The 27,056-nt window shown below is 44.4% G+C and overlaps 1 protein-coding gene across 2 annotated transcripts in view; it reads left to right on the top strand.

Moving 5' to 3' along the window:
• Window positions 1-27,056, top strand: part of CPNE8 (copine 8) — a 1,123,798-nt gene that overhangs the window by 1,072,760 nt on the left and 23,982 nt on the right. For both annotated transcript variants that reach the window (XM_078679874.1, XM_078679883.1), the window contains one exon: window positions 6,347-6,420. In XM_078679874.1, coding sequence (XP_078536000.1) covers window positions 6,347-6,420 — 74 coding nt within the window. The remainder of the gene's footprint in view (window positions 1-6,346; window positions 6,421-27,056) is intronic.

Here is a 27,056-nt window from a genome sequence, read left to right as displayed (position 1 = left end):
TAGGCCACAAGCACTTTCAGTTCATCATGCAACCCTTCTGCCTTACCAGTGTTCCTCGGTGTTCACCTACGTGATGGTGGTGGTCGCAGCTCATCTGCCTAGGTTAGGGGTGTCAGTCTTCCCCTACCTCGACGACTGGCTGTTGAAGGCATCCTCGCCCCATGCTGTCGTTTACCACCTTCAGACTATGGAGGACCTCCTGCATTCTCTGGGATTCTCTATAAACGAGCCAAACACATTAGTTTCAAAGCCACAGGCCTGTGCAGCAACAGTCTCAGCGCAGCTGCGTATGTGGGGCCCGCCGAGGTGGGTACAAAAGTGGGTGGTAATGGCTATATGCTTTTGTACTGCTTTTGGCAGCCATAAGTGTGGCAGGGTATGCTCAGACGTGAGTCCCTTGCTCACTTTGCCACTGGATTCAAGCAAGCCCACGAGGGAGAGGAGTTGGCCTAACGGCTAAGGCGCTCAACCTCGGACCTGGGGATCTGGGTTCGAGTCTCGGTAACGATGCCATAACCTCCTGTGATTCTGGGCAAATCACTTAATCTCCCCGTGCCTAAAAATGAAAGTGTGTGTCCTCATGTAAAAAATAAAAACTTGTGCTATGTAAAGCGCTCCGATACCTGATTCGGTTCGGGTCTAGTTCGCGCTATATAAAACTCTACAAAAAAAAAAAAAGTCACACTTAACTCCTTCTCAGATGTTCCCTTTCATCTAAGCTTTTCTGGACACAGTGCAATTTCGGGCCTATCCTCCCGAGCAGTGAGTGTAGGATATTCAGGTTATGATTCGGATGTTTCAGTCTCTATCCTGGATTCCAGTGAGACTCACTCTGAGGCTGTTGGGCCTCATGGCCTCCTGTGTCCTGTTGGTAAAGCATGCCAGGTGGTGTATGTGGGCTCTGCAGGGGGATTTTAAGTTCCAGTGGGCACAGCTTTGGTGAAATCTCACCTATGGGGTTCAGATCTCGGAAGGAGCTGCATAAGATCTGCAGTGGTGTTTGACCAACCGCAATTGGGTCAACGGCAGACCTCTCTCCCTACCCCAACTAGATCTCAGTTGTGACAGATGCGTCACTTCTGGGATGGGGCAACCATCTAGGAGAGGTGGAGATCAGGGGACACTGGTCTCCAGCGGAGTCGGGGCTCCACATCAATTTGTTGGTGCTCCGAGTGATTCAATTGCCATTGAAAGCATTTCTTCTCTCTGTCAAGGGCAAGTTAGTGCAGGTGTTTATGGACAACACCCCCACCATGTGGTACTGTAACAAGCAGGGCAGGGTGGGGTCATTGACCCTTTGTTGAGAGGCCCTGCGTCTCTGGCCATGGCTGGAACAGCAGGGCATAACCCTGATGGTTCAACACCTGGCAGGTTCCCTGAACGCCAGGGCAGACAAACTCAGCCGCTGATGCCTAGCAGATCACGAATGGCATCTCCAGTCAGAGGTGGCACAAGGCGTATTTCATCAGTGGGGAGCACCTTGGTTAGATTTGTTTGCCTCCCAAGAGAACGTGCAGTGTCAGTAATACTGCACTCTGGAGTTTCCAAGGCGGCTATCACTCGGCGATGCCTTTCATTGCGAGTGGATCTCAGGCCTGCTGTATGCCTTTCTGCGCATACCACTTCTGCCCAGGGTTCTAAACGAGATCAGGTGCGACCGAGCCTAAGTCATCCTTGTGGCTCTGGACTGGTTAAGGAGAGTCTGGTATCCAGAGCTTCTGAAGATGAGCATTGATCCTCCAATCAGGCTGCCCCTTCTGGAGGATTTTATGTTGCAGTAACTGGGGAGGGTTCTCCAGCAGAAACTGTCAACTCTACGCCTGCATGCATGAGGCAGTGGATGGCTTTTGACCTTCCTCCCGAAGTACGTAACGTTATTTTGGCGGCCAGGCAGCCTTCCGCTAAGACGGTATATGCCTGCCGTTGGCAGAATTTTTATTAACCTGTACAGAAAGGTCTATCGACCCTCTTTTGGCTTCTCTTTCCACTTTTCTTTTAATCGTACTAACCCTTGCCCAACAGGGCTCTGCTTTGGAACTCTCAAGGGTTATCTTTCTGATGCTTTGTCGGCTTGCCATCAAGACAGCCTTTTTAGTGGGGATTACATCTGCCCGGAGGTAGATGAGTGTGTTGCAAGCATCATCCTGCACGCCTCCCTACATGATTTCTGGACAAAGTGGTGCTTCGCACCCGTGTTCCATTCTTGCCAAAGGTTGTGACCCCATTCCATCTGGGTCAACCCATCATGTTGCCCCCCTTCTTTGCTTCCCCACATCCCTCTAAGGAACAGGAGCGTCTCTACCGCCTGGAACTAAAAAGAGCATTGTCGTTCTACCATGACTGCACAAAAGAGTTCCGGGTCGAGGTCCCACTCTTTGTGGGGTACGTCGGAGCTAAGAAGGGAAGGGCAGTGCAGAAAAAGACCATCTCTCACTGGGTCGTTCTCTGCATTAAGATCTGCTATGCCCTGGCTAAGAATCAGCCTCCTGCGGGATTAATGGCCCATTCCACCAGGGGAAAGGCTGCGACTACGGCCTTGGTTCAGGGTATCCCAGTACTGGACATCTGTCAGGCAGCAATGTGGGCATCTCTGTGCATGTTCGCTAAGCACTACATCCTGGACAGTCAGGTCCACAGGGACGGGCATTTTGCCCTCTCAGTCCTACAAGGATTCCTAGTTTGAGTCATTGGTCCGCACAAACCATCTTGATGGTATGTCTTGGGTATTTAATTCAAAGATAAGGAATCTGCAGCTAGAAGTCTCTATCAGATGAACAAGTTAATTACCTTGGTAACGCATTATCTGGTAGAGACTCTATCTAGCTGTAGATTCCTTACAGCCCCACCCATGCCTCCCAGCTTTGCAGACTAATTTTGTAGGGCTAGGTTTGCTCCCCTTTTCAGGGCCCTAGTTTTGCACACAACTACGTCAGTTACTGCATGGCTCTGTGCTTCTGGTGTGGAAAAAACTAAAAGTACTGATGGTGGTGCAACTGGGCGGCGCCTATATAGGTACCGCAATATCATAAACGATTCTGCTTCCGACATCACGCGGAGCAGAATGGACCCACCCGACGGCGCGCTCAAGGGGTTTAGCTCAGCAAAAGTTTCCGGATCCAGCCTGACGCCTGGGAAATTCCAAGGTAAGGAATCTACCAGATAATGCGTTACTGAAGGTAAGTAACTTGTTCGATGTGCTTTAAAACTAAAAAATGGTTTCTGTCACTGGTATAAGTACACTTGTCAGCTAGGAAGAACCTGTAATCTTACATTAAAATGATACAATAAAATGATATGGCAATTTTTTTAATGTATTCAAAAATGTTACTACCATAATTAGGTGACAGTGATATGTTTCTTTTTTTCTACTTTTTAATTTGTGGCATTTGCTTTAAAAAAAAAAAAGCTTAAGAAAATTGAGCATCATGCCAACTTGTCAAGATTAGACCTATTGGCTTTGCCTTTATAAACTTTTTTTTCAACAAATGATATCCAGGCCAAATTCGTGCCCTTTCTTTGTTGATAAATTTACTCAGGATTTACCATTTACTGCAGAAGGGTCTGAGAAAATCACCAAAATATTATTTTTTGAAAGACTGGAGTGCTTTACAAGAAAGCATGTTTTTTTACTCCAGAAGTGGTAACAACAAAAAGGTTTACTGTGGTAAGATCGCCATCTTATCGGATTTTAGGAACAGGGAGAGAGGAAAAAATATTTTCTTCCCACTCTTTTCCAGTTTTTTAAGTTGTGGTCAATGTTTCCTATTCCTGCGGTTTATATCTACTTGCAGTATGTGCGGAGAAATGTAAGAAACTGAAGAGTAAATCCTAAAAGCTATACCTTTCTGAAAATTAGACACAATTATGAATCAGCAAGGAGTTATTTGTGTGGATCACTCAAGGTTTTCCAAAAGAAACTAATTATTAAATTGAAGGAATTGTGAACATTACACATATCAGAGCCTTCGGGAAGCAGTGCTATAAATAAGTCCTCATTTTGTGTTTTCCCGAGTGCCATTCCTGGTAGAACTACCTCTGCCAATTGTGAGCGGCTTGATTATCCTACACCAAAAATTACCAGGTGAGAGCATTTTCTCACGTGGTAAAACCATATGCCAGTGCAAGGATGATGTTCTCGTTTGTGTGGAAAATATCCATGGGAAAGCCCCTGGAATTGGAAAATCCTTATTTAGTAAAGGACTCAGAATTTTCAGATCTGCATTCTCTTCCCCTTTCTAATGACTTAAACTTGCCGTGCCCAGTATTAAAGGATGGAGATACTAGTTGAGTTAGTAGGTTGTTCATAAACACATGATACCCAGAGCCAACGACCCATCTATGGCTTAGATTGATTTTCCATTGTACTAAGCAAGCATCACTAGATAATAAAAAATTCTAAAGGGTGTTATGTAGGCACTGACTTACAAGTAGAATCATCCTGCTCCCAATACACCTCCTGATAAAAATAGTACCCCACTTGTGTGGCTTAGCTAATTGTACAGAACCAGAAAGGTAAAAAAGACAATAATGTGGAAGGAGAAAGTGATGCTTGGATAAGATAGACTTTTGGGATGGTAGCTATCTAGTAGTTACCTGCTGAATTTGGGCCTGTGAAGTCTGGAACACAGAAAAAGCTACCAATCCCAGACATTGCTGAAAATTCTTTCAGGAGTTAAGGAAGGTGTGGTTGCATGGAAACCACCAATGTTTATTTCCCACTACACACTGTGCATGTCCAACTTTAAGATGAAACACATTCTCCTTTTTATATCGCTGAACGAAGTCTACAGAGTTTGCAGAGTATGTCAAAAGTCGTTTGATTCAGAATTCCCATACCACTTCCAATCAAAACAGCCCCACAAATATGTGGCTAGACCTGTGGCCTCGGAAGTAAGGAAAAAATGCAACCACAGAAAGGACTTCAAACTTCTTTCCCAAAAGTCCTTTTTGTGTTGTGGATAGTTGCCTTACATTGGCCTGGGACTTGCTGGCACTCAAGGAAACCAACAACTACAGGTATTTCTAAAAACTAGAGACCCAGGGCAAGTGCCGATGCCACCTCATTTTCCTATATAGATTGCCCTACAAATGTCAATCTGTGCCGAAAATGACAATATTATCTAGTTGTCATGTTGGATGCTGGCAGTATTTGGGGACAGTATCGACCAGCACCCAGAGAATCCTACCAATGCCAATCATGTCTAAAAACTACATCTCAAAAACTAAAGTTCCTATTAAGTGACTCCTTAAGACCTGCAATGTACCTCCATGAAGACTAATGGTAAATGGTTCAAAAAGGCAAAGAAAACATCCAAGTACTCTTCTGACCGTTTAAACAAGGTACCGAAAATAATTGTTAATTCCCCCCTCATTGCTGACCCAGAGATTGATGGCTAACATCCCACCTAAATAAAACAGGCACTCTGCTGACAACCAACATGGCACCCAGCACACCAATAGAAACTCAAACTTCTTCCTCTTCAGCAGCTGTTTGTTTGTTAGTGCCTCCTTTATTGTAGAAACGTATTTTCTCGTGAACTACAGAACAGTCTTTGTAGATGCCTGCTCAGTAATGCAGCATTTGTCAATGATCTCCTTGTCAGTGACAGACTCTAGAACACCATCAACAAGAAAAAAGCAAACTTCGACTGCAGTGAACACAGGAGTCCTGGCTCCCCTCTTTCCACCTCACACAGCACCAAGCCATTGTCAGAAGAGCTGCCAGCAAAAACAATTTGACACTGAACTACAGGATGAACTTTTTGTTCCAAGTAGCAAATGCTCATAAACTATGTTTTCTTGAATATGTTACCCGTTAAACACACTGAAATCATATTTGGGTAGGAACTGTACCTACATTAAATCCTCAAATAACTAAGATAAACCATCATAGCTAGACCTTTGCCCACTAATAGAAATTGTAAATGTTTGCTAGTCTATCACTTCTAACCAAATATTTCAATACACCATTAACTCAGCGCAAGAATTACATTTTATCTAAGTTTGTGCTATGTGAAGAAATATAGAAGCAGCCATCTTTGAACAGGATCATATCTTTAGAATAGGAAACAGATATTGGTGACTAGGGCAGATCAAATATTTAGCAAGCTTGGACACAGCCATTCATTGGCACACGCATGGACACTAGAGACCATTCAAACACTCTGACATTTACAGGCATCTGTTTGCTCGACTCTCCTGCATTCAATAGTAGTGTTTTTGGTCCGTAACATTTGATGCTTGTAATTATCTATTGGCATGGTGAAAAAAGAGATGCAGTTGTAAGATCTATTTGTTCTCTCATTCAATTCATATAGGCAATAACATCTTGGTTTTGACTTTCTAGCCATGATCGAATTAGATGGAGATGAAGTTCGAGTATCTTCAAGAGGAAGATTAGCAGAAAGAGATATTGTACAGGTAAAGTGTTCAGATTACTTTGACCGTAGAGTCACATTGATTATTGTATTTGTGTAATGTGAGTAGCGTACATTTATATGTTAAGTTTTATTTGTATTTGCGCTGCATTATATAGCATCACTTTTTCACTATATCACCACATTCAATGGTCGTTTCTGCTCTCCATCTTCTTCAGCCAAAACCCACAATATCTTTGTAATCAATTACCTTGCCAGAATCTTAACCTCGCAAGCCACATAACTAAATCATTATATGTATTCTCTTTCATTCTGTTCACTATATCTGTGTGGTAGATCATTTCAAATATGTCTACTCCTTTCTCTGTGAAAATATTTTCACAAATATTCCTCTTTGCTACTGTACTGGTTTAAATACTCACACTCTTCTTTTCCTCTAGTAACATATCTTTAAATGCACTCCCTTACACGTTTTATTTTCTCATGCCTCTTGTCTCAAGCAACAGCAATGCTCCTGTCAGATATGCATCTAACAAATATCAATAACCCCTCTCTACTTTTCCAAACGCTTCAGTCTCATCATTACCTCCTTCACTCAAAGACACATTTAATTTGCAGTGGTAAATGTATCCATCTTCAACCTCCTTGCTAACTATAAACTCAGAATTGCTTGCAAATGTAACAATTGTTCAGACACAATCATGACTGTATAGGGTTTGTGAATTCAAAAGAATCCATGGAGTAACATGATACAGGTTATGCCTTAGGTTAGGATGGTACAGTAAAGAGTATTCCAAAGGCTGATAAGGGTTGTCCTATGGAGGTGTAGGTAGAATTTAACTTTTCAGGAAATATTTGTAGCTTGCTGATTGAATGGGTCTATGGCTTCACATAGATAAACAGTATTTCCATAAAGCAATACTGCTTGATAATATGAAAGGTGTTTGTCAGGAGCACATTCTGCAGGGAGGCGGTAGTGGCAGAAAAATACTTTTGGATTTGAACCTGTAATCAGTTTGCAAATCGAGTCTGATCAGCATTAGCAAACAAGAAAACATGTGGATGAGAAGATCAACAAAAAGAAGTTTGAATTAATGACCTACAAATTCAACACATGAAACAAACTGTGGAAAGGAAATGGTTGCTTTTATTTATGAATTTGTAAATATTGCATCAAGACCGAAATTCAGTAGAAGTTTAAAACATAGGGAAGACATTTACTATGACCAAGACATTATGGAACATATTTGACTGAAAAACAAACTGTCTAACATTGACACTTATCTCAGAAAAAGACATTTACCCTATAGTAAATTTCCTTCAGTGGCAGCAATACACATTCACATTTACACAATTATGACATAATTAATTCCAGTGAAAAATTAGGAAAACTGCTTTTTCATAGTGAGCTTTGTCATGTCAAATTCAATATATATTCGTATGCACGTTATAAAACTGTTAAATACGATTATTGTGTAAAATTAAGTATTAATTATGGTTTGCCGACCTACATTTCCCAAATTTGAATTTAATTTGAATTTAAAAACATTTATTAAGCGCACTTATACCACGCGGTTTCATGGCGCTTTCAGATTGCGGAGCAGCAGCAGAAGCAAAGGGTATTTAAGCAGCAAAGGCACGGGAGAAAAGCAGGGTTTTGAGACTTTTCCGGAACTGTGTGTAAGATGGTGAAGTACGGAGTTCCACAGGGAGGGAGTTCCAGAATGCAGGGGCAAGGACCGCAAATTTTGTTCCACCAGCCTTCTTCTTTTTGAATCGGGGGGTGGTCAGGAGTGCCATGTGGGTGGAGCGGAGCTCTCTACCCGGTATGTAAGGCTTGATGGCAGAGCATATGAACTCTGGAGCGGTGCCCATTTTGGCCTGTAAGGTGAGGCAGCCGAGCTTGAATAGGGCTCGCTCTTTCACAGGCAACCAGTGTAGAGCCTGCAATAAAGGGGTGGCACGGTGGAATTTAGGCAGGCCGTGGATCAGGCGGGCAGCCTGGTTCTGCACTAGTTGCAGATGGTGAATCGCATAGGCCGGCGCGCCATTATAGATTATGTTGCCATAATCTAGGCGAGAGAGCACCATTGCCATCACTATGATTTTTAGAGCCGGAAGAGAGAAGAAACGGGAGATCTTCCTAATTGTTCTAAGGGAGAGGAAACAGGAAGACACAACAGAACTGACCTGGGGGTGAACAGAGAGTTGGGGATTAAGAAAGATACCAAGGGTTTTAACTTTGGAAACAGGGAGTGGGGGTGCACCAAGTGGGAGGGGCCAGTGGGACGGGGACCAGGGACTGCAACCACCTCCGGTCAGGACTAGCTCCGTCTTGTCCGGATTGAGTTTGAGGTGGTTGCAGTTCATCCAATCCCGAATGAACAACATAACTGATTGGACATTCTGGATGGATGAGGGGGAGTGGGAAAGGTTAAAGATTAGCTGGAGGTCATCGGCGTAGTTGAACACCGTGACCTCCAGCTGCTGCAACATAAAAATGAGGGGGTAGATGTATAAATTAAACAAAAGGGGGGAGAGTGAAGAGCCCTGGGGAACACCACACACTACCCTGCAAGAGGCGGCAGCGAAACCGGCAAGATGGACCGCCTGAGCCCTCTCGCTCAGGAAGGACTCAAGCCACGCGAGGGCTAGGCCCTCAATGCCCGCCGCCCTGACACGGGTGAGGAGGATGGAGTGGTCCACCGTGTCAAAAGCGGCGGACAGATCTAGAAGGATGAGGGCCTGCGGACGGTTGGTGTCAACGCCCTCGCGTAGGCTGTCCATCACTGAGATCACCACCTTCTCCGTAGAATGGAGGGGCCGAAAGCCCGCCTGGCAAGGGGAGAGGCAGTGATTAGTCTCCACGTGGGTGCTCAAGGTGCTGGTCACGTGAGTTTCTAAGACCTTGCCCAGGTAAGGCAAAAGGGAGATGGGACGATAGTTAGAAAGGGATGAAGGGTCAAAGCCAGCTTTTTTAAGATAGGAATGACGACTGCAGATTTATGGGGGATGGGGACCACCCCCGTACGGAGTGAGTCGTTAAGAAGTGTGAGGGGCGGAGTGGGGCAAGTTAGGAAGATTTCTCTCAGGATGTGAGCAGGGGCAAAGTCCAGGGGAGAACCCGACTTCACTCTTTGGAGCAGAGGGAGAAGTGTGGCTGTGGTCAGAAGAGGGATGGACGTTAATTTAGAAATGGTGGGGGGGGGAAGGATTAGTGAAAGTGGCGGATGGAAGAGGGATATTGATCTTGATCTTTGCGATCTTTTCAACGAAAAAATCGTTGAGCGAATCGCAAAGAGATTGGGAAGAAGGGATCGTGGCCGTAGCTCTATCAGATGAGGCCAGTTCATGCACCGTGGCAAAGATTTCTTTTGATTGAGACTCCGCTGCCAATATCCTGTTAGAGTAGAATGTGGTCTTTGCATCAAGAATGTCTTGCTTGTATGTCTTAAGGACAGATAGATAGATGGTTTTTAGGGCAGGGCAGTAAGCTCTTCTCCAGGCTCGCTCGGCTCTCCGTGCGGCCAGCTTCTTCTCCTTGAGATCTATGGTGAACCAGCGGTTAGCAGCGTGGACTCGCTTAACCGTGATCCGCCTCAGGGGAGCAAATTCGTCGCCCGCTTGGGTCAACCAATCGTTAATGGTGGCCAACTGGGCAGGGGCGGCGAGGCCGGAAAGATCAGGACTGGAGTTGGCCAAAGACGAGCATAAAGATGGCATGACGGCTTTGCCCCATTTTCTGACCCAGGTGTTCCTAGGGAGCGGAGGCTTGATCACTGGGGCTAAGGCAAGGGAGAAAGAAATTAAAAAATGGTCGGACCAAGAGCAGGGAGAAATAAGGGGGGGTGTGACGGGGATGTTCAAGGTCCAGACCTGGTCGAGTGAATGACCCTGTGAGTGAGTGGGGCTGTGTATATGGGGGGTGAAGTTGAGACTGGTCATAAGGTCGGTGAAGTCTTTAGAAAGGGAGCTTTCAGCAGGGTCATTAGGCCAGTAGTTAAGGTCGCCTAAGACTAGCACTGACGAATTATTTACTACCAGTGTGGCAAGGAGATCTTGAAGACTGGAAATAAAAAAAGGAGTGGGGTGCAGGGGACGATAGATGAGAACAGAGGTCGGGGGGACCAGATGAGAGTTCGATCGGATTATCAGACAATCTACTTCAGGAATGGGGGGGGAGGGGAGGGTCTGGAAATGAAGGTCCGTGCGGGCTATCAAAGCCACTCCGCCACCTCTTCTGCCCCCCGGACGGTCCGCTCGGATGATAGAGTATGAGGGGGGCAGTGCGGCTAAAACGTTGGGCAGGGAGTCGGCTTTGAGCCAGGTCTCCGTTAAAAACAGGAGGTCTGGCCTGTAAGTGTCGATATAGTCGAATATCTTGTGCTGATGGAGAACCGCCGATCTAGTGTTTAGAAGCGTGGCCGCGGTGTTGAATACTGGGATATAAGGGGCGGGGGGGGGATGGGCGGGGCGATGGGAAGCACAGGGGTCAAACGTGATATGATAACAGGGGGGAGCGGAGTGGGAGGGAGAGTAGCCCAAGGTGAGTCAGGAGGGCAGTGACAGACGAACCAATGGATCCAGGAGTCCAATATGACAGGAGATGGGAAGGAGAGTAGGTGAGCAGGGGAGCATAGTGAGATGCCCCCTGCCCCGGCCTGCCGCGGACGGGCGCAGACGGGCTGGACTCTGGCGTGACTCCGGCGCGCCTACGACGCGCCCGCTGCGCTCGTCCGCTGCGCCAAATGTGCTGGGGTATGACCTCAAAATGGCTGACATAACAATCAGATTCATCGGCATCATGAAAATACAAATAATACTGGCGGACATTGTAAATTGCCTCGAAATAAGCAGATCACCCACCCATTAAACATGCAGCTGTGTTGTGGACTCAGACCTGGTCGTTGTGGACTCGAACAGTATGGCAGGCACGCCTCTAAAGTCTCCTAGAATGCGCCAGTTTACTTAGGCCTAGAGTTGCCACCTTTTGTTTGCGGGCCTCCAGAGAAAAACACTAGCAAAAAATGGCTTAGTTGGCAGCCCTACAGTCCGGCCTCCAAAACACGCCCTCTTTCAAAACCTTTCTTGATTACTTAAGGGCCACAGGTGAGGAGGGTAGGCCACCGTACGTCCCTCCGGAGAATCAATCAAATCACAAATATAGGTATGGTAGCATCAGGAAAGTATAGAGAAACCAAGAAGGTATACTGTTTCCTTATATTCTAGGAACAGTCAGAAATCAAGAGTTAGGGATGTCACAGGCCTTCTGCTGCACATCTGAGGAAAGTCATCCTTTATAGAAGAGGAATCCTCACATACATAATAGTGTCATGCTTTATCATTGACATCCTTTCCCCACTCTGGTACGTCATTGCCACCAGGTCAGACTCATACCTCCTCGAAGACTTTAAAGGAAGGAGGGAGTTCTTAAATAAAAACTAATGTACAAAGGTGGGACCCAGATCTTGATAAAAATACCTCATTGTTCCAAGGTACCTTTATTCAGAGGACACCAGGCATATCTAAAAATAATCACAAGCGGGTAATTTGAGGACAACGTCTCAGATGAGAGACAAGATATAAGTCTATCAGGTGGGTCTGTTCCTTCTATTATGAAGGGTACATAGGGCTTGATTATGATGTCAGGCGAACTTCAGTGTGCCCGACACTGTCTCGTTCCTGGGAACGACCGACCTCTTGTCAGCGGCCCTGACCAGCTCCTTACAATGCAACCGAACTCTGTTCAGTCGCATGCTCCCTTTTCTCAAGGGGAGCTCGTGGTACGGCTGTAAACCGGCTGTAACACAAGCTCCCATTGAGATAAGGGAGGTGCAGTTCATCCCTGCACCCCGTGGCAGGCACCTTGTTGTGCCTGCCACCGGGTGCACCTTGGCCCCCGACTGGAGGCCGCAAGCTCAAGTGGGCCCTGCTTGGGGCCCCCAAGCACGCTTTCTGACATGGTTTTCATGTTGGATAGGCTGGTATGGAAACCATGCCGCAAACCGTGCATCGTAATCTCAAGGGCGGAAAGGTCCACCCTTGAAATTACTGGCTGGCTTTTGACTAGCTGGCAGGCTCCTAGAGCCCATCGGAAGTCAGCCGGAATGACTGGCCGGTTTACTTTCCGACCGCCTAGTTCATAATTAGGTGGTGGGAAAGTAAATGGCGGGGCTGATTACGATGCTGCCCTGAATGCTCTGACCGTTGGTCAGAGCCGCGACGGGCTGCATCGTAATCGGGCAGTAATGTTTTTTTTACTCTTTTTGGGATGTTATAACGCTGTGCGTTATCACTAAAGTTTTTTTTTCTTTTTTGAAGGGCATTTGCCTCTAATGGTGTACCTTTCCTGGTCTATGAAGGTGTTTTATGTATATTAGTCCTTGAGGGGAAGAGTCTTCGGCCTTATAGCCTCTACCATTTGTAGAAGCCTTTTATTGCTATTGTATAGGATTGTTGCTCTTCTATGGGACAACTTTTTAAATTATTTTCCTTTCACTAGTTGCTGGTGGTTGGGAACACAGGATTCACACTTTGCGAAGTGTGGTTCTTTAGATGACATACACAAGTTGATGTTTATTTTATTGGTCGGTCAGATTCTTGTATTATGGAATCCCTTAAAGTTCCCGGTTTCAGTATGGGGGACTTTTTCTAGATCATATGTAGATGGGACTCTATTCATGAAAGTAAGTTCACATACTAACCTTGGTTTTTATAGGAAATCAAAGTTTCTTTTCCATACTTAATATCTTATTCAACTTTATACTGCCATTGCTTAATGGTGGTGTCTCAGGCAACTTGCATTACTCTGACTTGTTGAATGGCTGTTGCTTTTCTAAGTGGTGTGATCCTACTGTAGTTCCATACTCGTATGTCAGCATGGTCTGTGGATTATTTGGCTTGTTTTTTGTATCTTTAAATATGAATGTTCTTTTGTTGATACATAGGCCTTTTAATTATTTTGCTCCTATGTCACTAAATATATATAGTGATATATGTATGGGATATGCTAGAGGTATTTGTATCATCTCTAGTTCTTTCTCCTATGGAAAGACTGCTTCTATGCCAATAGTTGCTATTGTTGTTTTTTTTGTCCTCATTTACTACCCTGGTCATACCGTTAAGGTCTAAAAGGGAGTGACACACTACCTCAGAAATCTGGGTGACAAGGCCTTAGCAAGATAGGCTGCACAAATAGTGATGTCATACCCACCAAGACCTTCTTACAGAGACCAAAGGTAAGCTGCATTGCAAAACATCTAGCCCACATTCAGGACACAACCTGATGTATCAAGATAAACCATGGGTGAAGGCGAGGGCAGCTTAATCATTGGACCGGGAAAAAAAAAACCCTGTCCGAAGTCTCACTGATGACCCCAATTCAGAAGGTGCCAAAAGGCTCTCTTATTCCGATTGCCCGATCTCATTAGGTCTAGCCTAGAAACTTGCAATATTGATGTCGGCCAGTCCTGTAAGGAAGGTGGTGAAGAGTCTTTCCACTTTTTGCAAATTTCTCTTCTGGCCAAAAGGATGGAATAGAACAGAAGATTTGTGTCTGGACCCGTGACTCCGTCTATCAGAGCGAAAATTACATGTGCTGGATTTATGACGAATTGCCGATCAAGAGAAGTTGACAATAAGCTACTTATAAAATCCCAAAAAGGAGATAGGATTGGGCAATCAAAAAACATATGTAAGTCCAAGGCAGCAATTTCTCCACACCTCATACAAGATACGGAAGTTCCTTGTGAAAACTTTGAGAGCCTCTGTGGTGCATAATAGGCCCTATGCAATGTAACAAGATGATTCCGTCGAAGCCATGCCGGCTTGACAATATCCCACAGTGTCTTGAAAGAATCAAGCCAAAGGCTAGTCGCGTCCTGGGCTAACAAGGAGCTCCCCCAGAGCTTGTCGGCCAGTTGAAATTCGCCGTCAATCTCCTCTAGAATTGTATGGTACCAGAAGGAGATCTCCCTCTTTAGCAGGGATTTTATTTAGCAGTTGGAGCTCAAGATGGTTACCTCCACCTACTGGGAACCTACTCTTGGTTGCAGACTGTGACTGAGCCCAGCTAGCTATCTGCAGGTATTTAAACCTTGAAAGTCCTATCTCTAAGAGATTCCCATGATAAAAGAACCCCTTCTACAAACAGATCGCCCCATACTTTCACCCCTGCCTCCCTCAAGGGCAAAGCAAGACTATCCTTAAGCCAATTCATGCCCCCCGGTGAATCCCAAAGAGGTGCTTTACTGGAGAAATAACCCAACAGGACGGAACTACGCAATTTAAACAATGTTTTAGCAATACCTTGCAGGACTTTTAGTTTTATTTTCTTAAAGAATTTGGGGTCCCCGAATTTAAATAGAAATCCCTCTTGTGAAAGGCTTGCCCTACTAAGCATAGCTCTAAACATGCAGCCTATCCCGATGTTAGTGGGCATCTTCAATAACATACAATAATGGGTAAATTGAAATGCCCATGCATACAATTGAAGATCAGGGGCAGCTAGACCTCCCTTTTCCAGGCAATCCTAGGTATGTATTGTGCCCAAATAAATGAGTTGATGTCGCTCTGCAACTTTAATAAAAGTGAGGGTTCAAAATATAAGGAAATAGTATTAAACAAAAAAGTGACTTTAGGCAATATGGAAATTTTTATAAGATTAACTCTACCCAGAATGGACAAAGGTAATGTAGACCATGTTCTCATAAGTTTCCTACAGTCTTTTGCTACTGCCCAAAAATTTGTTTCGGCGATTTTGTTAATATCCTGAACAATAGTAATACCTAGGTATTTCATTTTTGAGCTAGGCTGCACTCCCTCCACTAACTCCTCATTATTCCAGCCCATAATCTCTGTTTTGGAGGCATTAATCTCATATCCAGAGATCTATCCTGAGCAAGTTTAATCACCGATGGAGGGCTGTAGGCAATTCCGAGGAGAAGATCAGAATGTCATCCGCGTACAGGGCTACCCTCTTCTCCCATTCCCCATACTTGAAGGACTTGATGTTAACATCATCCCTCAGTTTTTGGGCGAAAGGTTCAATATATAGACCAAATAGGAGAGGGGAGAGTGGGCAGCCCTGACGTGTTCCCCTTGAGATGTTAAACGGGTCGGACAGTACTCCATTCACCAAGAGGCAGGCTGAAGGATTTTGATAGGGCAATCTCACAGCACGATGAAATCTGTCTCCGATGTTAAATTTACCTAAGACCCCCGACAGGTATGACCAATTCACCCTGTGGAAAGCCTTAGTAGCGTTGAGCGTGAGAACAGCCAATGGTATGGAGCAGATGGACGCCACATCTATAGCCCCTTTCAGGTCATATGTTAATTCAAACAGTTGTCAACCCTTAACAAAACCCCTCTGGTCTTGGTGCAAGATGTCACCTGCAACCGACCCCAGTCTATTAGCCAAGATGGAGGCAAAGATTTTATAGTCGGCATTAAGTATAGAAATTGGCCTATAAGACACACAGTTTGATGCCGGATTACCCGGCTTTAATATCAGAGTTATAGATGCCTTATCCCATGAAGCTGGAGGTGACATCCCATCCTGGAGAATCTAATTGAATGAAGTCGTTAGATAGGGAACAAGTATCAGTTCCAAAGACGTATTAAACTCAGCAGGAAGGCCATCTGGACCTGCCGCTTTTCCCTTTTTACTGCACATAATAGCCGCTTTCACCTCATCCTGCGTAATAACTCGGTCTAAGGAGTCGCGTTGATCCAAGGTCAGTGAAGGAAGTTGTATCTCCCTCAAACAGCCTTCGATACTACCCGCCTCGATGACTTTATTCTCACTATAGATGTCGTGGAAAAACTGTCTAAAAAGCCTCCGAATATCTTCATCCGATGTATAGACCAAGTTATCCTGGGTAATCGAACTAATGCTGTTACGTACTTGATCAGTCTTTGATTTCCAGGATAAAAGTCTGCCTGCTCCTTCTCCATATTGAAAGTGGGCGATTTTACTGGCTTCCCACCTTTGCATAATACGTGTGTTCAAAACTGAGTCCAAATGCCCTTTTGCTCGCTAAAGCTTATGTTGTAAATCCTGTAAAATGCTAACTGAGGCGTCGGAGTGTAGATCTATTTCCCCTTGAATCTTTACAATTTCCGCCTCTTTAGAAGCTAGCTCTTCTCTATACAGTTTTCTGTTATACCTAGCCCTACTGGTTATTTGTCCCCTTAAGAAGGCTTTATAGGAATCCCAGACACAACCTAATGAGGCTGAGCCAATGTTCACCTTCATTCAGATTCTTTTACCAAAAAGGAAATCTCCTCGTGTTCTAAAAGAAGGGAACGGTCAAATGACCAAATTCTAGGGGAAACTTTGGAAAAGCCGTCCATTCTCAAATGTACCGCAGAATGGTCAGATAAATGTAAAGGGAGATAGATAACGCTTTTTACCACACTCTTCAGGGTCTGGCTAATCAGGATAAAATTAATCCTCGATTGATGATGGTATTTATGATTATGGAATGAAACACCTAGTTGTTGACCAGACCTTATTCTCCATATTTCTAAGAATCCATACTGTCTCATATTTTCCAATAGAAAAGCCCTGGTTTTAGAAGGGATTGAGGCCCGACTATTCGGAGATTTATCCAGGAGAGGATCCAAAACAATATTAAAGTCTCCTGCCAGGATAATAGGTCCTTAATAAAGTAATAGATGAGAAAAGATAGATTTAAGGGCAGAGGGATCATCCTGATTCGGACCATAATATCCCACAATTGTTACTGATGTACCCGCAATGATCACTGTTACGATTACCCATCTACCTCCAGGGTCTACTAACTTAGATACCAAACGAGCTTTTTTTGTCTTCCCCAATATTCGTAGTCTGGGTTGTAGCAATACATAGGTCTATCCATCTGTTACCTTTAACCAGGGAAAGCATCTCTGGTTCTTCATATGCGTCTCCTGGAGAACAATGAACTGCGCACCTGAATCGCGAAGATACTGCAAAATCTTATCCCTCCTGGGTCTGGTGCGAAGGCCGTTGATATTCCAGGAGAGGATCTCCAGACTATTCATTGAGAGAGCTGCTTCCTCCCATCGTGCTCCCAGTACCTGACGTAAGCACATAAGCACTCTTTAACTCATACGCAAATGCCATATTTACAAAAGTCACCCTATCAAAAACAACAATCATTTTTAAATTTTTTACCAAGCAACACCCACCCACCTTTCCAGTGCCCTACTCTAACCCACCACCCCCCTGGGAAACCCTTGCCCTATCTATCCGGACCAAGTCCAGAGATAGCGCCCCACCGGACTCCCGCAACACTTAAATACTAATCCAACAGATTCAACTAGGATGCCAAGGGTGCCAACAGCATCCAAGCTTTGAGATCGTATGTTGAACTCAAAATATGTGATTTCTGTATATATATATATTTTATTTTTATTTATTTTTTATTTTTTAGACTATTCCATTTTTCTCCCTTGAATATCCTCTTAGTACACAATCGAAGCAGAAGTAAAAATATAAGCTTAGGTTTAATAAAACTACCCAGCCAAGACCTGACTATATGATACGAAATAAGCAGAGAGGGGAAGAGGGGAAGAGGAAGGGAACCCTACCATAGGGCCAGAAGCTAACCGGAAGGGCCTCCCTTATTACCCCAATCTAACAAGAGTTCGTCTGCCGCTACTATGGATCTAACATTGTACATCTTATTATTGTACATTATTTGCAGTGCAGCTGGAAACTTAAGATGTACTACCGCCCCTAGCTTCCTGAAGGCATCTAATCTCCTCCCCAACTCCCATTGTTTATCCAGGGTCGCCCTAGATAGGTCTGACCTTATCTGAAAAGTGAACCCCTTGCCACTCAAAGATTTTTGTTTTAGAGCTTGATTAAGGATGAACTCTTTAATGGAATAGGTGAGGAAGTTGACTAGAATTTTCCTGGGTTTTGTTCTTTGCGGATTCTTCCTGAAGGGGTCCCTATGAATTCTTTGAATATCAGTGGCTAGATCCTCTGCTGACTGTTCAAGCCCCAAAGAGTCCTTTAAGAGCGTGACAACAAACTGCTTGATATCAGTGCCCTCGCTCCCTTCCGGAATATTCAGAATTCGGAGATTATTATGGCGCGCATTATTTTCCAAAATTCCATTCTCTCATACATAGCCAAATCCTCTTTTTTTAAATTAATAACATCAGCCTTGGCCTTGTCAAGATGAAGAGAGAGACCCGCCACCGTTTTTTCAAGCGCCGCCGTTCTTGTAGTGAGACCATCAAGTTTATTCTCTAAAGACTCACAAAAATTTCTAATTTCTGTCTGATTAGCAGTAGAAGTTTCGAACCCCCTTTTTATATCCATTGAGAGTGATGCGAACATTGTTTCCCGGGAGGCTGCAGTTGACCCCTCAACCTGCTCAACCTGAGAGGTACTCAAGCTCCCAGCCGTGTCCTCCTGCTGTATCACTCCCTGATCCAATACCTCCGTTATCTGATGTATATCAAAAGAGGGCTCCTCAGGGCTCCCTCTGTCTACCATATCCTTCGCTGCGGCTTCTAAGCCTTCTGCACCAACACAGCTCTGGACCCCACAACTGGAATCCTCCCCTGATAGGGCACCCTCCAAATCCTTAGTGACAATAACAAGGGAAGGAGGTAAAGAAAGGTGGGGAATTTGCCCAAAAGATACTTTAAGTGCTGCTCTCTCTTTTGCTAATTCCAAAACTTGTGGCATAACTTTGAAGTAGGATCTTAAAGAGGGAGTCAGTTTTGAGGCAACGGTGGTAGCTGGTTTAACTACTTTGGCTACCTTAGGCCCTTTAGCACGTTTAGCTTTTACTTCTCCATACGAGAATGTAGAGGCGTTAGGTTTCTTACTAGTACTATGACTCAGGCCTTGAGTCTGAGCCTTCGTATTTCTTGATGTGTCTAGGGAGAGGCTCTTTTCTCCTCTCAGCTCTCCTGAATTGAGTTGCGCCTTGACACCCCGCCTTCCCCTTTTCCGCACCGTACTATGATCTGGGGTGACTACTACCCCCTCCCCTGATGGGGAACCTGTTTCGGCGTCTATCGTGCCCCTCGGAGTCTCACCGCAATGCAGATTCTGCTCCTCCGACAATCGGGCGTCCTCCACTCCGGCCTTCGTTTCAACCAGAAAGTCTCTGCACCGCCCAGAAGCGCCAACACGGCTATTCCTGCTGCTGCTGCCCCGCGTAACTCGGAGAAGGCTCTGGAGCTTACATCCTCTGTGGAGCTCCAGGGCGGCTGACCCCCAGCACAGCAACCCTGGGGAGTGAAGCACCACTACAGCGAGACACATGCACGACGAGGAAACAGATCCACAGGGAGAAATGGAAAACCCGGACACGCCGGTGTAAAGGACTGCGACTTAAAGACGCCAAAGTAAAAAATTCCCCGCTCTTTTCAATGATTTAACTTTTGGAACTGTAAAAACAGTCAGCGCCACATTATCAGCCGAAAATCATTCTCGGAACCTCTGGCATGAGTTAGAAATAGAGCATTGCGAGAGCCCAGAATCGGTGCGCTGCAGCAGCTCAACTAGCTGCCGCCATGTTTCCCCAGCAAAAACCCAGTTGCTATTGTTGTCTTCGACTTCTTTTTGACAAGAACATTTGTTATGTGTTCTCCATGGGAGATGGATCTTTATCTGTGTAATTTGCAGGGCAGTCATGGCTAGGACAGGACTTCATATGGCATATAGGTATTGCTATAGTTCTGCCCACAGCTATTGTGAGATGAGAATGCATGGTTCGGATCCTGTTAGGAGTGCGAATAGTTTTATACTCCTATTGTTGGTTGGCTTCTGACACAGATTTGTCATAGTAACATGGGTATTTTATTCCCAGGTTTAAATGTCTTGTGACTGTGCTTACCTGTGGTTCCTTCTGTGGATTTTTATGTGGTAGAGTATGTTATTGCTCACCTGAATTATTATGAATGTCCGGTATTTTTCTCTTGTTCTGGACCGGATTTATTATAGTTAGAGATTTTCCATGGTCTCAGTTCGCAGACCTTCCTCTGGTAATTGTATGGCATTGACATTTGATTCTAAAGTAAGGAATCTGAGACTAGATCTTTCTATCAGTTTATAAAAGTTGCTTACCTTTGGTAATGCAATAACTGGTAGAGACAGGATCTAGCAGCAGATTATTCTAGTATTGGAACTTTCATAGAAAGTGTGCGATGTTTGTTTTTTCTCTTTCATGTTTCACAGATATTCCCAGTAATACCTGACATCGCTACGCAGGATTACTGGTGTTGTATCATTTGTTTACTATTTTTCATTATCACAAGTATAAGTAATAGCAGCAGCAATAACAACATTTCTTTGGTCCTGAAGAAAGCCACTGATACAGAGTATTGGTCACTAGGCTGAAACATGTCGACCTGAATTTTGAGTAGTTTTAAATCTATACTACTCTCTGCACTGCTTTTTTTTAACCCTGCCAGTGAGAGCAATCCAATAAAAATAGTTTTTTGCATCTTCCTAGGCAGTTTTAAAATCACTGTTAGTCTTCTCTTTTTTTGCGCTGCACCCTCACTACACCATAATTTTCACATATGGGATTCTAACAACCTAGTCACACTAGTGAACCTCTTTGAAAACATCCATGAGCTCCTTCCTCACAGTGAGGAAGTTGTAGCCCGCAGTAGGACTAGGATTTCCTACTGGGGGGAGGAACCCATATGATAAAGCATGTCACCTTCAGGTGAGTGAGGGTTCTAGTCCTTAAGGGATAACTCCCCCCCCCTTTATGGTTTTATTTATCCACAAATTTCTGAGAGAATTTATACACTCACCACACATGGTTCATGTGCTAACATTCAGACCTGAGGTAGCCTTCTATTTTGCAACCTATCTTTGTCCATTTAAAAAAGATACCAAACTTAAACTTCAGCCACTTATACTTCAGCCAGTCAGGCTTCCCTGACCTGTAGAACAGACCTGAGAGAGCTCCCATCCCTCATATTTGTAACTGCACGTCGTGCTAGAGAGTCTCTTCTGAACTTTGCTGAGCTATCTCTACACATTTGTTCTTCAATATATATTTGAAACCTTTCTTCATTTCTACAACATATTTGTCTACAACATGCCAGACAACGAGAATAAAAGTCTCTTCAGGGCTTGCTGTATCTGTGGAAAGAAGAGGATGCATTCCGAGGAGCCTCACCGGGACTGCATATACTGCCTTTATCCCAACCATACAGCTACAGACTATAAGGTATGCCATACCTTTTCTTCAAAGACTCTAAAGGACAAAGAAATGAGACTGCTGCTATGGCTCCAGAAGCTCAAACCCAGGAAGGAGCCAGCCTGTGCTTCTGACATTGGGGAATCTTCTACCTCCTCCAGAATGTAACATAAAAGGGATAGGTCATCCATTCCCATTCCTCCCGTAAGCATCCAAAAAGGTTTTTAAAAAAACACTCATGGGTTTTACAAAGGCCATAGTACTTCTAAATACTCTCAGGACTCTCACTCTTATTCCAAACAAAAAGAAAGGGGCCACATCTCTCTTCACAAAAATCAAAGAAAATACCAACTGGGCAATCTACACCGCCTCTTCAGGTTGGTCTTGCTTTCAAAGAAATGCCTTCTGACAGACTGTCGGTGAGCGTCCCCCCTCGAGAAAGGCCTTGACGTCTGCACTGTCAACAACGAGAATATAAAAAGTGGCATTAATGACTTCATCGAGTGGCAATGTTTCTGTGCTATCCAGTGCTTCTACTTCCACAATGATGACTTTGTCGTTGACGGCTGTTCAATCTCGACCGTCAAAATTAAAATGGTCTCATCGTCTGCTTCAGTGACAACAGTTCTTTCCTCGACGTCCATTCCTTCGTAGATGATGATGATAACACCGACGACGACTTGTCTGTCCGCAGATGACTCTCGCTTCACAACATTGAGTCTGGTAACCTCATCAGCGATTCCGACGATGGCCTGGTCAGCAACACTGTCGATGGATACGACCGATAATAATGAGAAAAATTGGTATTTAACTCCTGCTAGCACCTCTCCCAGATACATTTCTCCATTGCTCCTAGCTCACTTGTTAGAAGAGGAAGACTCTGACAAAGAGGGTCCTTTTGGGGTAGCTAGTAGTCCATCCCAGTTACATAAGTGCTAGGAAGATGACGAGGATTATGAGGAGAATTCAGAGGATCACTATTATACTCCTCAACATCACTACCAGCATTTCTATCAGGAGGAAGTAGTCGGTTTACCTAGTTCGCTAGTATTGGATTTTCAATTCATGCTCAACAACTATAGAGAGCGTTTTTCAACCCACTCCAGTTATAGCACCACAGATGTCAACAAATACAGAAGCACATGTCATGCAACCTCCTACTGCTCCACCTTCCACACCAAAACCAGCGTCCTTACAAATGCCCCCATCTGCAAAATGTTCTCTACACACAGCTCTTCTTCAGGATTTGGCAACCTATGATGATGAAAGAGAGACGAGTAAGCTCTGCAACATGAATGGGATGATTATCTCATACCTACACCTTCTTCTCCATCTCTGGCCCCAATGGATTCTCCACGTAAGGATATTGGGGGTTTACACAACCTGCTAGAAAGGGCGGCAAGAAGATTTGCTCTTCCTATGCCTACTAAGAAAATGGACTGTTTTCTCTATGACTTCAAAGAGCCATTTCCAAAAAGTGTTAGATCCATGCCTATACCCGGCTGCATTGGGGAAGAGTGTCTTAAGGACATGAGCAGTCCAGCCACAGGTCTCCTGCAGTTAGACAAAAAATGTAAAGCCCCAGAGGGCGCTCTGGCATGTCTTACTGGCCATCCAAAGCCGGATTTGGTCATCATTCAAGCTGCTGAATGCAGATCTCAGAACCCATCTGCCCCAATATCAGCTCCTCCAGACAAGGAGGTTAGGTGCCTTGATAACATCCACAAGTGGTTCTCATCAATGTCAGCGCTTTTTGTCAAGGAAACCAATTCACTAGCCTTCCTAGACAGATATGATTGGCAGCTGTGGGCTGGAGTGGCTCCCTATGTGGATCAAGTACCAGAGAATGTTAGATCTGAAGCTAAGAACATTTTACAAAAGGGGGAATGCACATCTGCTGAGGTCATAGACTGTGCCATTGATATCACCATACTGCTTTCAGACAAATGGCAGGTTGGCTTGACATGATTAGCTTAAAGCTACTTCTTTTAGGCTAGAGGTACAAAACAAAACACTGGATCTTCCATTCGACAGAGAAACTCTGTTTGAGAAACACATTGATCAAGCCCTACAAACCATGATGACGGACACAGACATGGCCAAACCGCTAGGCAGTCTTCAAAAAAACTGCCCTTTCGGGGTTCCAGAGGGAGAGGGCTCCTATCATACAGAGGAGGTTATCAACAATATTGGTACCCTTCCTACTGTTCTATCTCCCAATAATTTACACCCATTACAGAGGCAACCACTCCAAGCTGCTTTCCACAGAACCATGCCTAGAGGCAGAATTGGACGTCACGGAAAAGACACCGGTCGCCGCCATTGACGATTCACAGAATCCGGCTGTTCCTTTTATTTCCCCATTTAGGCTACACAGATGCATTTACCATCATCTTCAAAGTTTGCAGTAGATAACATCAGACCAATGGGTTCTAGACCTTGGCCAATTCGGTCACACTCTAGAATGTATCTAAGCTTCACCATAAAATCCTCCTCTCCCCTTCCTTACAAAGCACTTACAGCTTCTCAAATTAGAGCTCAAGATCATGCTCCCGAAGGGTGCAATAGAGGGAGTTCATATTTCCCAGCGAGGAAAAGGATTCTTCACTCGTTTCTTCTTGGTTCGAAAAAAGAAGGAATGACAACTAATCCTCTATCTCAGAGACATCAACATCTACCTCATAAAACAAACATTTTGCATGGCCACTTTGCAGGGTAACCTTTTACTTCTAAATCACAGAGATCATCTGTCAACCCTCGATCTTCAGGATGCATATTTTCACATCCACATTCATCCTACCCACAGAAAGTACCTAATATTCTCAGTAGCTGGCAATCATTTCCAGTTCTATGTTCTTCCTTTTGGCCTGAAGTTGGCTCCCCAGATATTCACAAAATGTTTAGCTCCGGTAACAGCTTTTTTTCAAGAAGACAAAAACACCAGATGTTCCAGTACTTGGACGACTGGCGAGTCAAAGCGTGGTCCAGCCGAGAAGCACGGAAATAAACAACAGCTCACATAAATCTGTTCAAAGACCTAGGGCTCACCCTGAATTGCAAAAAATGAGTCCTGCGACCATCAAAAAGCATTGTGTTCTTATGGGTAAAATTGGATACTACATTCAACAAGGCATACCTCACATCAGAGAGACACTCAAACTAATATAATTGGGAAAGTTGATACAAAGAAGACAGTCTCTTTCAGTACGCCTTTACAAATCGTTATTAGGAATGATGTCATCATGCATCCCTTCGGTAAGTACTGCCTGATACGAATGCAACGACTTTAGGTGGAAAACGATGCTCAGTGGATTCAGACCACTGGCTCTTTCAACAACATCATCAAAATCACCCCAGCTATGATCAAAGCTCCAACTTTGTGGACACTATCAGAACACCTCTCATTAGGCCTTTCTTTTCTTAGCATTCCATCTCCTTTAGTCACGACCACCGACGCTTCCCTGGATAGATGAGGAGCGTACTTTTAAGACCTACAAATAAGTGGTATGTGGCAAAAACCTCATCAACATTGCCAGATCAATCTGCTCGAGCTCAGAGACATGCACCTGGCCTTACAGGCTTTTCTTCCAAAGATAAAGGGTTCCTCAGTCTTCATTCGTACAGACAATATACAACGATGCATTACGTAAACAGGCAGGGGGATACCGGATCACTTCCCCTTTCTCGAGATTGTCAGGACATCTGGGATTGGTGCCTTTGTCACATGGTGCAATTTTCAAGCAGAACATGTCCCAGGAAAACAGAATGCTATAGCAGACATACTCAGCAGATGAAAAACCTCTTGCCACGAATGGGAACAGGACCAGGAAACCATTGATCAAATGTTCCCCCATTGGGACAAGCCAAAGCTTGATCTTTTTGCAACCCCCCCAGAACCTCAAATGCCAGTTCTTTGCAAGCTGGCATCATCACCGGGGAATCATAGGGGAATGCATTTTCGGTGGCCTTGTCCGGCATATTTGTTTACGCTTTTCCATCCATTCCCCAGATCCCAAAGGTTCTCACAAAGATGAGAATGGAGCATTGCTTGTTAATTCTAATAGCCCCAAGGTGGCCTCGCCAAAACTGGTTTGCAGAACTTCTCTTGTTGTCACAGAAACTGCATATCAAACTCAAAGTCTTGCCCTGTCTCCTGACGAGGGACAGAGGTCAGGTTCTGCATTCAGATCCCCAGTCTCTTCATCTATCGGCTTGGTTCCTGAGCACAGTGAGTTCGGCCATTTAGAAATCCCTCCTGAATGTAGGAATTTCTATTCAGAGCGGGCAGCAACAACAAAACGTATTCTTTCAAGTGTAAACTATTTTATTTATGGTGTCAGCAGGAACAAGTACACCCTTCCTATTCTTCGGCTGTGCAAATCTTACCATACTTGCTACTTTTGGTATGCTCAGATCTAGTTCACGCATCCATCAGAGTTCACCTAACGTCCAAATCTCAATTCAGACAACCACCCAATTCACTTTCACTTTGGTCGTCAAGGATAATAAAGCAATTCTTCAAGGAATTATTTAGTTTTTTTTCCACTAAGACCTCCTCCTCCATCTTGACATCTAAACACAGTGCTTTCACAGCTCCTTAAGCAACCTTTCGAAGTCATTCACAGAGCGAAACTAAAGCACCCATCCTGGAAAGTAGCTATTCTTGAACCCTAACATCTGCCAGGCGAGTTAGTGAAATTCAGGCTCACTATTCAAGAGCCTTTTCTACAATTCAGAGATGACAAGCTAATCCCACGTACAAATATAAAGTTGATCCCTAAATTCCCTTACGACTTTCACATCAATGAGCCTCTCACATTGAAGACCTTCTTTCTAAATCCTTCCACCCTCGCGGAAAGAGCTCTTCATTCTTTGGACATAAAATGATGCATCAAGTTCTACATGGATAGGACCAAAAGCTTTTGAAAATCCAACTACTTATTTGTGACTTAGAGTGCTCCTCAGAAAGGGCAGCCCCATTCCAAACAAAATATTGAAAGGTGGATATTTACAGTGAGTTTATTCTGTCACCAAGCAGCAGGAAGGCTATTGCAGACTACAATGCATTCCACAAGAGCAGTTTCAGCATCAACAGCTTTATTTGCTGGTGTGCCTCTCCAGGACATTTGCAAGGCAGCTTCCTGGAATTCGCAGCATACCTTTACACAACACTACTGTCTATTGTACTCCTCAAGGAGATGTGGCAGTAGAGCAGGAAAACCTGAAACATCTTTTCTGGTAAAGGTGAGCAATCTCTTTCTTCCCACCATCCTTTTTTACTAGTTCTGTACATGTTTAAAGTAGTATATGTGTTTTCTTATGTACATCATGCTCAATGTTTTTAGTATGTTTTTTCTCACATCATATGTGATATACAGTTTGATACATGTCTAAAGAACTATGCTTATGTCTCTGTTTATGCTATGTTATGAGATGGTCTCTGCAAGGGTTATCCCTTTGCAACTGGATTTTTCCTCACTCACATTACAAT

The sequence above is a fragment of the Lissotriton helveticus genome, chromosome 1_1 (assembly GCF_964261635.1).
Source record: "Lissotriton helveticus chromosome 1_1, aLisHel1.1, whole genome shotgun sequence".
NCBI classification, from domain to species: Eukaryota; Metazoa; Chordata; class Amphibia; order Caudata; family Salamandridae; genus Lissotriton; species Lissotriton helveticus.
The sequence above is the reverse complement of the archived record's forward strand: the minus strand, read 5'-3'. Positions and strand labels throughout refer to the sequence as shown.